The sequence below is a fragment of the Indicator indicator genome, chromosome 4, assembly GCF_027791375.1.
Source record: "Indicator indicator isolate 239-I01 chromosome 4, UM_Iind_1.1, whole genome shotgun sequence".
Classification (NCBI taxonomy): Eukaryota; Metazoa; Chordata; class Aves; order Piciformes; family Indicatoridae; genus Indicator; species Indicator indicator.
Genome location: NC_072013.1, coordinates 4,908,466 through 4,921,258, shown reverse-complemented (window position 1 = coordinate 4,921,258; position 12,793 = coordinate 4,908,466). Strand labels below are relative to the sequence as shown.

At 46.7% G+C, this 12,793-nt stretch overlaps 1 protein-coding gene across 2 annotated transcripts; it reads left to right on the top strand.

The window, feature by feature from the left end:
* The first annotated feature begins 91 nt into the window (after positions 1-91).
* Positions 92-12,253, top strand: VASH1 (vasohibin 1). 2 transcript variants are annotated; one of them, XR_008489102.1, is made up of 8 exons: positions 92-358; positions 5,389-5,477; positions 6,504-6,560; positions 7,626-7,700; positions 8,737-9,118; positions 9,488-9,600; positions 10,137-10,338; positions 10,549-12,253. XR_008489102.1 is itself a non-coding variant. In XM_054380681.1 (7 exons), the coding sequence occupies exons 1-7, from the start codon at positions 92-94 to the stop codon at positions 10,207-10,209; spliced, it is 1,056 nt and encodes a 351-aa protein (XP_054236656.1). In that variant the 3' UTR covers positions 10,210-12,253. The 2 variants fall into 2 exon arrangements, 1 of the variants encoding a protein (XP_054236656.1); XM_054380681.1 differs by having other exon boundaries at positions 10,137-12,253.
* Positions 12,254-12,793: the final 540 nt, after the last annotated feature.

The following is a 12,793-nucleotide window of genomic DNA, read 5'->3' as shown; positions in this document are numbered from 1 at the left end:
GTGACGCCCCGTGCCCGGTACGCCGGCCATGCGGGGAGCGGTCCCCGGCGGCCCGGCGGCGGGCGGCGGACGCTGAGCGCGGGCGGTGGCGATGCCGATGCCTGGGGGCGGTGGGGCAGCGGCCGCCGCCGGGCACCCCCCCTCCGGCGAGGCGGCGGCGGCGCCGCGGGACGAGGAGCAGCAGGAGGAGGAGGGCGAGGAGGATCTCCGCGACGGTGGCGTCCCCTTCTTCGTCAACCGCGGCGGGCTGCCCGTGGACGAGCCCACCTGGGAACGGATGTGGCGGCATGTGGGCAGGATCCACCCCGAGGGTGAGCGGGTGGCGCAGAGGATTCGGGGCGCCGCCGACCTGCCCAAGGTGAGACGCACACCATCCCTCGGCGCTGGTGTGGCACGGGGTCCCGGTGGAGCGGCCGGGCCGTCCCATGCCGGACGTACGAAGGGAAGAGGGGAAATGGCATCCTATAGGGAGGGGTCGCTCACCTGCCCTGTTTGAAAGCCGAACTCCCCAGCTCGGGACTGATCTCTCGGGAACAGGCCCCCCGGGGTGCTCTTGCGGGAAGCAGTCACAGTCCAAATGCAGAGTGCGAGAGGGTGTCTGCGGGGCTCTGCCTGGCGCTCCAGCAGCACTCCCTTTCCAGGCCTTGTTGGGAAACAGACTTCAGATAGCTAATGTGTGAGCCCCCCCGGGGGGAGAGGCGGGGATGAACTGCCCTACAGAGGAAGACTGGATAAATGATGAAAAGATGAGGAGAGTTAAATTTAGAAGAGGCCAGCTGAATACTTGAGGTGGGAAGGTGAGACAGGCAGAGTGGGCCTTTGAACCAGAAGAAATTAGATTTGGGTACAGTCTCCCACAGCAAAAGGCATTCTTGTGCAGAACTGACTGTCAGAAAAGAGACTATTGACACCGAAGAGGTTTAGGAGGAACAGGCAAATACTTAACGAAGCTTGTTGCTGATGTAGGGTCTGATATGATTTATGAGCATGTTCCTGTTACTGCGGACAACTCTACAAAAAGAGGAAATGGTGATCATTTCACTTAATCTTTCGCCCTTGTGCCATAGTGAAACGTTTGCACGTGAGTTCTTGTGATTGTTGCTATCTATGTTGCACCTCAGCTGGAGAAAAATCTCCCTTTTCATTGGCTTCCTGTGAACAAAAGACACTGCAAACATTTGGTGTGTCACTCCATTGGCAGGTTATGAGACTATTCCCATTGCACTAACAGAGAAGATTCAAATACAAAAGGATGATTTTTTTTTTCTGCTCAGGCCTTTTTAGGAGAACTCAACCTCCTTGGGAAGGTAGTTTGAAGAGTGCAAGAACATGCTATTACATAGTGAGTGCACAGGCTGTGTGTACGGCTTTCCATGAGGAAGTCTGGAGAAGTCTGTGATGTAACATCCTTTTTGCAGTGAAGAGTTATAGACATCTGTAGCAGCAACCAGAACAAATCTTGAATCCCAATTGCAGCCCCTATTCTAACCCCATTAGACTTTTCCTTCCTTTTCAGATTTCCTTCTTTTCCTCAGACTTTGTCCTGAGCCTGGGTGCAGGCTAGAAACACGTTTTAGATCAGTCAGAACACATGCTAATTAGTTTCCTGACCAAAAGCGCTGACTTGTCCAGGAGAGGTGAGGGAAACAGAAGAAAAGCTCACAAACAAGAGTCTAGTGTGTGAGAGGAATACAGTGTTCAGTCTCTGGTTTTGGTCTTAGTTTGAAGTACTTCCACTGTTCTCACTTTATAGTCTTGGTGCCAAAGGGTTACAGTTAGGGGATGCAAGTTGTATGTACTCTTGCAATAAAAGGTGAAATTCAGCTATCCAGTTTTTTGATGTCTTCTAGTATCTCTGGGAAACAGATCTATAAACTTTACTCAGCACTCTGCAATTTGAGATCCCATTCCTAAACTCACTGGGTATACAGCTGAGAGGATGCTGAGATGCAGAAAGCAGCAAGGATGGATGGCTTTGTTTCCCTAGCTCTTTTTCCCCTCTAGAAATGTTTTTATCTTTGCTGCTTATACCACCACCTGTCTCTGTGCCATCAAGTTTCTTTGAATGGCTGATGCAACAGATGCCAATTAGGGTGATGAGTGTACTCTGTGGGGCTGGTTCCTTTGAAAAGCCTGGAACTGTCCATGTGCTGGAGGGTAAATAGGCCTTTTTAGGTGTTGGGAATTGGACAGTGGTTTGCCTACCCTGAAACATTTGTCCTTGAACAGTAGCCAGTATTGGGTGTTGGGGGAAATAACTCCCCAAAGAATTGTCCATAAAGTAAACAATACCATAAAATTATGACTGCCCAAAACTGTGATGAGGCTTTATACATTTTCACAGATCAGCTGCCAGGGTCTGTGGCTTTCCATGCAGTGTGAGCTCAGAGGTCTCCTCTGATCTCCATTTCCTTCTGGTAGATTTGGGGTGAATGGGCATGGAGTGACTTAAGCCATCGTGGCAGGACATAGTTGATTGGCCATGCATGCTAGGCTTCAGAGTACCACCCTTCTGCAGGCCATTTCCTTTTGAACAACAGGGACAACAGGGTGGGGTATTGCTTTGTTTGGAACTGCAGGGACCATCAAATAGGTAAGGTATCCACACTGGAAATACAAACTGATGCCTGTGCTTGCCTCACTGAGAAATTATGGATTTTTAATGCGGTTGTGATGAGGGCAAAGACAGGAAGAGTTGCATCTAATGGCCTCATAAAGAAAGAACTGGAAAAACTCCAGTTTCTTTAGTTAGCCTAACAACTGGAATGGTATTAAATAGCTCCCATGTTGCTTCCAAAAGGTAGATTAGAGAGGTGCTTGGATACATATAAGCACCATAAAAGAAACTGTTGCTAATATAGGCTGTCCAAAAAAGCACCTCTGTGATATGGATAAGGGTAGAGCTTTGTGCCTCACTCCTGTCTGCCTTGTCTCCTTTGCAACATGGCCCACTTAGTACATGTAAACCTCTACTGGTTTTGTTCTGAAAGCAGAGACCAAATCCCATGCATACAGCCAGCCTGCTGGGTGCATGAATCTAAGAGTAGGGTGATGCAACCCCTCCACAAAGGTGAGAAGTGACCAAGAAAGTTCAGTCAGTCTGCTAAGGTTGGCAGAGTTATGTGCTCTGGGAAATCTGGGCTCTTTTCCTAGCTCCCTCTCCAGCTTTCACAATAACTAAAGGGAAAGCAAAATAGACCTGATTTCCTATCTTCTGTGTTACAAATAAATTCCTCTCTGCTTTCTGGAGGATTGTGAAGACAGCCTAATATTTATAGCCCTTCTGAGATCTGCAGCGGATGATGCTGGATAAGAACAAAGTGTTAGGGTCTCCCATCCTGTCAGTGTGGGACTGAAGGATGGAGACCTTATTCCTCTCCTCCTTCTATTGTCCCATTAAAATGCTATAGACTTGATGCAAAAGAAACTGTAGCCCAGTCTGGGCTGTAGGCCCAGATCTGAGAGAGAGAGCACACTGTACTTTCATCAGTTTAATTACTTGAGGTGCAGGAGGCTCTTCTAAATTAACTAGTCCCCTGCTGAACTGGTTGCTATTACTTTGTCTCAGTGTTGCACAGGCCTTTAAGGAAAAGAGAAGAAGCTCCCCAGAATCATTAGTCTGTGCAGTCAACATGCACTTAATCCAAGTGCCTCCACTCAAAAATCTTGCAAGTTTCCAAGCTGAAGAAATGAAACAAAGCTAAATAGTCAGGCTGCCCTTGTTGCTACTACTTGCATTGTTTCTGCCTGGAAATGATTTCCTATGACTCAGTGTGTCAGCTCACAGGCAGCTCACAAACTGACTCAGCTCATGCACTTCTAGAGATGGCTCCATCCCTATGCTGCTCTCTGGAGCCTTCCATGCTCCTGCTGTAGCTGAACAAACCCAGTTTCACATATGCTCCTGTGCTGTCTCCTGCAAGTGGGCAGTCAGTGCCCCTGCCTTCTTCACAGAGTACAGAAACGAGACACTGGAGATGGCAACTGGCTCCTCCAAGAGGTGCTGGGGTACCAGTGGCCAAATAGTGCTACTTACTTTTTTTTTCTTTTTCTTTTAATGTCAAAACATGGGAGAGAAAATACATAGAGACTGAATTTAGCTTGATGTTTACTTACTGATGGTGTTTGGAGCTAGACTGAAAAACACTTAGACATTATGATTTCCAGAGGCAGCAACAGCCCCTCTCTCAAGGTTAAGCAGTTTGTGTCCCCTATGCTGTGTTAGGCACAAGCAGAGTGCACCCACGTGGCAAACCAGAACAGGGAACTGATGTGACTACCCATGCTTGCTGGCTGGCTTTCAGCTGGTTCAGGTGCCTGACTTGGTTTACTAGTCACTTGTGCCAACCCAGGGCAGAAGAAGCAGGTATGGAAATGAGTAGCCAGAGAAAGGCACATGGAGGGTGGTGAGTGGCTAAGTATACTACTGACTATAAAACCATGGCCAGCAGAGGCAGTTGAGCACAGCAGTATGGAAGACCTGTTTCTGACTTATGCTTTGTTAGCTGTGGATTGCCCATCTCTTGGGGAAGTCTGGGAAGGAACTGAAATGCTAAAACCCAAACTGCTGTGAAAAGCTGCAGTCTGGTGTCAGAGGGGTATATCTGTGAGCTGTCCTTCAGAGGGAAAATGCTGGGCTGTTTCTCCAGGTTTGTCAGTCACGCCAAATTTGCGTCTTCTCCATCATATTCATCCTGTGGACAGAACCCTTCTCTTTCCTCAGCCATGTTTCCTCAGCTGATGACAAGTGTGCCCTGTGGAGCAAATGGTGAGAAACATCTGACTGGACCCATAAGGCTGAGGCCTCAGAATGGGACACCACTCTGAATGGTGAACTTTCAGAATCATCCTCTGACTATGTAATTCAAAACAATGGGCACTGCAGGGCAGAGGGGAGTTATGATGCTGTCAAGTCTTTATGTCCTAGTCCATGCTAACTAACCTGGGATGCCAGGAGGTAGTGAGGGACATTTATATCCTTGCTTACAGGACTGTTCTATGCTCCAGTGGCTTTGGGGAAACATTCTCCATTTTGCCTCTCTCTCCTTATATTTTTGTTTTGCGCCTTTCACTTTGCATACTCAAATGAGGCCAGGTTTCCTCAGGTGATAGCTTTCCTGCCTTGCCTTGTCAGTTAATTTTCTCTAACTCTTCCAATGCAGGACTCTTTCACACAGTTTCTCTTGCAGCTCTGCAGTGATGCATCATTCTGAATCCCTTCCCAGAGATCAGTGTGGAAACAGAGGAATGTTCCTGGTGTTGCCACTTTGGGTGGTAAAAAGCGACTGGTTTCAAAGGAACACGCTCTCTGTAGCTATGTGCCACTGAGTTCAGCAAGAAGCTGGAAAAGTTTGGAAGTAGTGATTTATGTTTTGGCTTCCATTTCAGATTCCCATACCAAGTGTGCCTGCGTTCCAGCCATCCACCCCCATCCCTGAGCGCCTGGAAGCTGTACAGCGCTACATCAGGGAGCTTCAGTATCCTTTACTGTTACCTTAGCCACTGGTGTGGTAACTCAGGAAGAGGGAGCAAGGGGACATTCTTTGCATGTGAAGAAAAGCTTATTCTGTTCTACATGACGGGAGTCTGAAACTTGCCCCCTGAAAATAGGCTGGATTTGGGATGGTTTGTTTTGTTGCTCTATTTCTTTTCTAACCAAGTTTACCTTCTTATCCTGTTCACTCCTGTAACAAATGGGTATGTTGTCAGGGGCCTTTCCCCACTACTCACACTTGTAGTCAGTGACTTTACAGTGCCAGGTCTCAGATGGGCTACAAACTCTGTCACCTCACTGTTAAGACGGTGATGAGCTGTGGTGGTGAGAAAACTGCTGCTCAGCCATCCTACTTGAACACTCTTCTCTGTAGCTGTCTGAAGGACAGGCAGCCACCTTGTTTTTGTGCATCTGTGGTATCCTGTGCCTTTATAGGAGGAGCTGCCTGTGGGACTGCGTGCTGAGAAAGTTCATCCTTCTTGTGCTGGACAGCAGGTACATGCCATGCAAGCATGGTCTAATCTCACTGATGAGACAGAGCTACCTTTGGCTTCAACCCTAAAACAATGTAAGAAGGCAGAACTTTTGGCACCGCTTGCCCATCTAAGGTGGTTATTCCCTGGACTGGGTCCCAGCCAGCCTTAGAATAAGGTACCATGAATGTTTCACGGCTCAGTGCATTCTGTGCAGACCAAAGCAGGCAAATTTTATTCTCCCCTGGTAACTGGAAAGCTGAGCAGAGCATGTGCTGTCAGTATGGACCTTTGGGAATTGGACTGTAAAACTGTATATGAGGAGGAGAAAGAGAAGAATTAACAAGACGGAAACATAGTGGAAGTAAGAGGGGACTATAAATGGGAGAAATTCAGGAAAGGGAGGTGGGACTTTCCTTGCATTATTGTTGTGAGATCATGCCTTTGCTGTGACAAAGTAATATGGAAGATCTTCAGACAGGTTTTCTTCAAACTCTGCTTTCCAAGCCGAAAGGCCCTTGACTTCTTGCCTCCAGGTACAATCACACTGGGACACAATTCTTTGAGGTTAAAAAGAGCAGACCTCTGACTGGGTAAGTGCTGGCAGCCCCTGCAGCATTTAATCTTTGCTTTAAGATGTTGGAGCCTTGTTACTAGGCCCACTGTTGGTTGGGTTTTTTTTTTTCCCCTTTCATCCCCTGGCCAACACCTAGGTGGCACTCAGGGCTTCCAGTACTGCAGCTCCTTTCTAGTTTAGATGGCTTTATTGTCTGTGGCCTGAGGCACAGCTAGTCAGAGCTGTGTCTGGCCTTTCTCAAGGACAAGAGTAGGTTTTGTTGCCTCAAATCAATAAATCCAGTAAAATAGTGTAAATACATTTCAAAGATGCCCAGGTTCTGCCTGTTTTTAATTGGAATATAACTATATGGACTTCTGATGGATTCTGGAATTAGGTCCTGCCCTAAACAAGCTTCTTAAAAGCCAAATATCTTTATAGGTCTAAATAAGTCAAAGGCTCCTTTGAATGCCTTTGCAGAATCTAGGCTCACACATTGAAGGAGAAGAGGGATTTTCCTGACTGCAGATTCTAGGAAGAGCTGCACCCTGTAAGTTCTTGGAGATAAGCCCCTGGTGCTCACTGACTCTCTTGGACAAAGTACTGAGAGCCTCCCAAGACTAGCTTCTTACTCTCGGTCTAGTCCATAGACTTATGTGACCCTAAATGTCTTGACCTGTAATCAGTGCCAGAGAGAAGGGCAGTGCAGAGAAGAGGGTTTCACTGTCCTTGAACCTTGTGAGGCAAACATTGCTGGCTCTTGGTCCTTTAAGGCTTCTGCTTGTAGTCACATTGGTGTCCATCCAGAACTCACTGAGCCAAGTGCTGTGATCTCCCTGAGAACAGAGGTTGGCCTAGTAGGCAGCTTCACTGCAGCTCATTAAAAGGAGTTCCTTGTAAGCAGCAACAGCATGTGGTAGAGGCTTGGTTTGGATTTAATATCTTCCTATAGACGATATTATCTTCTGTTCCCTGTCCTCAGTGGGCAACCTTCTCTCCTGCAAATCTACATTAGATATACAGTTGAAAACAGCTGAACTGGCTGTACTTGCATATGCAAGCCCTCTAATTATCCTCATCTTTCCCTTGTCCCACTCTGTAGGCTGATGGACCTGGCCAAAGAAATGACCAAAGAGGCCCTGCCAATAAAATGCCTGGAAGCTGTGATCCTGGGAATGTATCCTTTCCTCTTGGAACTGTGCATGTCTACCCATCCTTGGGTCTCCTCTGCTCTCTTATGATGCTTTGAGGCTTCTGCTAATACTGTTACCAAGGCTCACATCCCTTTGTTTTCCCATCCCAGTTCTTCCCCCAAACCCCACCAATAAAATCCAAATCCAAGCAGTTCTCTCAAAGTATGAAACTAGTTCTTTAGAGTTGCTTCTCCTTCCTAGGAAGGGTGGCGCTGCTTTGGACAATACAAGGGAATAAAAAATAAATGAAGCATCTAATGAACATCTAAAGAGGGGCAAAAATATTAGCTAGATTTAGGTGAAGAAGTTCTTTGTGGAGAACACCATTTCCCTACTGCAATGTTGCCTGCATGTATTCTACATTAGAGTAAGTTAGGGAACCTCCCAACATCTAATTCTGGTGTATGTCACTTGACAATATATTGTGTCTAACATTGCCTGCCAGCTTAGACAGTACTTTTATTAATTCTAGGTATGTGTCATCTTTACACATCTTTCCTAGATATCTTTCAGGCTTAGTCTATGTCACTCAGGCTATAGATTCCTGATGCACATTGGCAAAGCCACCTGGAGGGCCAGAGATGGCAAGTGAATGGTTCAGAAGGATAGTCTGATGGGTGTTTTGTTCTGAAGGTTCCTTGGTTTGTGTGCTAAGTAGCAGTTAGTAAACAATTAAAACAAAGTCATAATGCTACAGCATTACTAGTTTGGGAGCTATGGAATACACTACACTTGAGGTGTTAGCATTGCAACTTCTGCATCACAGAACTGCTTTGAAATTAACTTCACTTTGCTGACTGTCTTGTTGAAGAGGCCAACTCTGGTTTCCCCATGACCGTGCTGAAAGTAGGGCAGCTCGCAATGAGCTGGACTCTTGATCTGGAGAACAAATGCTGCTTATGTGATGCCTAAATCAGTGCTGAATCTGCTGAGCAGGCTGGGAGGGTTTCAAGCAGGAAGGAAGCATTTTGTCAAGCAAATGTTATCACTGGCTGTTTCCTGAACAGTGGCTGCCATCAGTTACCTCACCAACAACATGACCACGCTGGACCGTTTCCCCATCAGCTTCAAAACCCACTTCTCAGGGAACTACTTCCGACACATTGTGCTGGGGGTGAACTTTGGAGGCCGCTATGGGGCACTGGGCATCAGCCGGCGTGAGGAGCTCATGTACAAAGCGCCTGTCTTCCGCACACTGAGTGAGCTCATCTTTGACTTTGAGGAGGCATATCGCCGCTGCTGGCACACGCTCAAAAAGGTGAAGCTGGGCCACTGCGTGTCCCATGACCCACACAGCGTGGAGCAGATTGAGTGGAAGCACTCCATCCTGGATCTAGACAAGCTAACACGGGAAGACTTCCGCAAAGAGCTTGAGAGACATGCCCGTGATATGAGGCTGAAGGTGAGCAGCAAGGATGGAGTGGTTTGCTGCTTCATCTGCTGTTTTGCCTGGCTGGTGGCATGCTGAGAGAAGGAAGCAGCAGGATGATCTCCTAGATGGTGGTGGAGTAGAGGGTAATTGGAGGTTGGGGGCACTTTTCCTTTGTATACAGTCTCCTATTGGACTTTCATGCAGCACTGCAGTTGCAATCAGCTTGGACTATATACGGGTCCTTGGAGCCACAGCTGTCACTGTAGCATGTTTTTTCTACCTTCTGCACTTTTGCCTTGCCTTTTTGTGGTTTATTCTCATATAATTAATTTGTGTTTTCTAATTACTACTTGTATTGGTTTTCTGCTTATGTTGCTCTTACCTTAATTTTTCTGGCAGATTGGGAAAGGAACTGGGCCATCATCTCCCACCAAGGACAGAAAGAAAGATGTCTCCTCTCCACAAAGAAGTCAAGCCAGCCCCCACCGGCGCAACAGCCGTGGAGACCGACGGTGAGTGGAGCTGTTGAGCAGGAGACCCATCTGCAGAATCTTTGTTTTGCTCACAGACTCCACCTTGATGTCTGGTTTGGGATCCTTCTGATCTCTTACAGGGTTTCTTTGTAACAGGGAATACTTCTCTGACCAGCTGCTTTCCTCCTTAGTCTGTGCCTTTATCATAGCTTGGGGAGTGTGGGGACAGCTCTTACATCATTTTATTGGCAGGGAGAATAAAGGCAGCTCAAATCTTGGCTTACACAGGAGTCTGAGCTCTGGTGTCTCACAGACTTGTGCCCCCAAAAGATTCCAAAAATTACACTGCTGTCAGTCAGATTGTTTTCCTGAAACTGACCTGGGGTACCAGAGTGGACTTTCTACTCTTCCTAACCTGCATTCTCTTCTGTGGAGGTTGCAGAGTAATCCTGCCTTCAGTAGTGTAGCATAAGTATGAAGTTTGCCTATACCTTTTCATGTGCTATTATCTCTGCGTGCAGCACCTTCTGACTGAAAAAAAAGTTTCCAAATAGTTCTTCCTCCTTTGTTCACAGACCATCTGGTGAGAAGAAGCCTGCGGATTCCAAAGCCATGCCAGACCTCAATGGGTACCAGATCCGAGTGTGAAGAGCTGTGCCATGTGTGCCTATTTCCACAGACTTCTTGCTGACCACAAATGGGACCTGGACCCACCTGCAATGATTCTGACAAATGGGACAGGGGAGCAGGAGCAGAACCGAGTGCTGATCTTCCCAGGTACTTCCTAGTGGGCCAGCCCCAGAGCTGGATCCCATGGGTCCCAGAGGATTCACCTGCCTGTTTCTGGGAGAGGTGTCCATCTCAATTCACTGAAACAAGTATTAAAAAAAAAAAAAAAAAAAGGTCTGTACATTGGTGGGAGGTTGCTGCAGGAAGAATATGAAGGTAGTGGGGTCAGCAGACTTGTGGTTTTTTGTGTGTTGACAGCAAGTAGATGAAGCATCTTGTCAACAGTACTTCTTCCATCTGCACAGAAGTCTTCAACTCACGCAAGGCCTGCAGGGCTGAGGGAGAAGTGATGCTGGAATGGAATGTCCCCCACATCTTGTACAGAAACTCCTGGGTTTTCATTATGAACGCTTTGTTTAGCATTGCTCTTCTGAGAGACAGAGCTGAATTTACTCAGCCTGATCATACAAGGCCCTCTCATCTGAAGAAATGACATCTTGTGTGTTTAGTCCCGCCTATTTCAAAGCATTTCATTGTCACTGAGTGGGGGCAGACAGTGGGGTGATGCTCCCCTAACCCACTGTGATGATAGAGAGCTGTTGCTGTAAGTCCTTTTGTGGTTGAGTAGGTCAGGATATGCCTATGCCATTGCCATATGAAAACAGGCAGAGACACCTCAATTGTCCCAGTAATGGAGGCAGGGGCAGGTAGAGGCTGGTGGGAAACGTGAACTTGGAGTCATCTCTTCACAATCCTTCTAACTTCTAGTGACTGCTACTGTGAAAGCTTGCAGAATGCACTTCAGTCACTTAGGTTTGAGTTTTAGGAGTAAACAGTCAAAGAAAGATTTGAGGATGTGAACAGGTTTTACAAGCTTTTTCCCATTCCACAAGGGTCTTGCTCCTCCCTCACTGTAGTGTTAGTGCTAGGGTTACAGACACCTGTTGATTGGAAGCCCTGCTCAAGTGATTGCAGCTGCTTTCTTGACAGCTCAGCCTGGAGTTTCCTGAAAGCCGTTCCCTACCCCAGTCATGGAGCTGCATTCTGGCTCTTCAGATAGCTGCAGTATTCAGCAGCACTTACACTTGCCTGCCCCAAAGGGCTGGCCAGGCCTTTCTGCCTGCTTACAGCCTTGACCTTTCCTATGCTTCTTTTCAAGGGAATGTTGTACTACTGATTAAGCAGTGTAATGCTTGTCAGAAATCTGAGTGTTGTCAAGCCTCTCTTTGAGGCCTAGGGCCTGGAAAGAGTGGGACTACCAGAAATCAGAACAGCATGGGCTTGATGTGATCTGGATGTGTGGATCTGGGGGATGCAAAACACTCGTGCTTGGGAGTGGGAGTATCCTTGAGAGAAACTGAGTTTTGCTTTATCACAGCACTGACAAGGAGCTTAAAACTTCCTGAAATACTACATATGTAGTTTTGTAGGTATTGGTTTTATTCTTTCTGGTGGTGGTTTGTTGCAGTATTGCACCCTCATATAAGCAGTGCTATTTTGGTGGCAGAGAATGGGTTCTTATCCACAAATAAATCAGCTCTTCTGCTGAGTTAAAACAGTGTTAATCCTTGAAGCACCACCCACAAGCGATTTAACTTAGGCCTCACAGGTTCCTAATTGTACATTCTTAACTGTGATGTAACTTGCAAGGCACTATATCTGTACCACTGCAGGCTGTCCTTCCAAGCTCTCTTTGTAGTGTGGACTTTTCTGCTACACTGTACAACTGGGAGGATAATCCATAGGGAGGTGGTAGAACTTGCTGCTCATCCAAGATCCAAGATAATGGTAATCCACAGTGCAACACCTGTCCTGTCCTTAGCACTCCAACTACATACAGCAGTTTGAAATCAGACAGCAGAAGGGAGCCAAGCACCCATGTGAATGTGTCTTCTGGTAAATTTTGTGTGGCTGTAAATTAACACATATACTGTCTGGATGCTGACAGTGATGCTAGCTGTAAATTTACAGCTATATAATACAACTGTATTTACAGTTACCTGTAAATAAGATGGGTCACTTGGAAGCCACAAACTGCCTTTGCATAATGTTTCCTATGCAATGGACTCAGAGTTCAGGTGCCACTATGAATCATATGATAAACAGAAGCAGCAGTCAGCAAGGGAGACCTAGTGCCAGGTTTTATTACACTGAATTAAATCCAGAAAAAAATGACAGCCAGTTAAATAAAAGTAGGATGTATCCTCACCATGATTTTGTTTGGTTGGTTAAATCTGAGTAACTGGAAAGTTCTTGAAAATAATTAGTACCTTCATAACCTTCAATGAGCCTTTTTAGATGGAAAGGAAGAGATGTTGGAGGGAGGAAGACTTCAAAGAAGATGGGGCAAGTGAGGGGTCAGCTGCAAGCTAATAATGCTTTCTCAAGTGGAGGGCAAAAGGAATGCTCAGCAGTGTTAGATCATCAAGGTGGAATGGCTTAGAACAAAATGCCTTTTTTTGACCTGGTAGTTAAGCACTTCACTGCAAAATGTAACTAAGGC

Bases quoted from the DNA above. Each gene is read 5' to 3' on its own strand.
- VASH1 (XM_054380681.1), top strand. From the start codon at position 92: ATGCCGATGCCTGGGGGCGGTGGGGCAGCGGCCGCCGCCGGGCACCCC. The intron at 359-5,388 runs GTGAGACGCACA...CTTCCATTTCAG, and splicing joins GCGCCGCCGACCTGCCCAAG to ATTCCCATACCAAGTGTGCC. The intron at 7,701-8,736 runs GTATCCTTTCCT...GGCTGCCATCAG, and splicing joins GAAGCTGTGATCCTGGGAAT to TTACCTCACCAACAACATGA.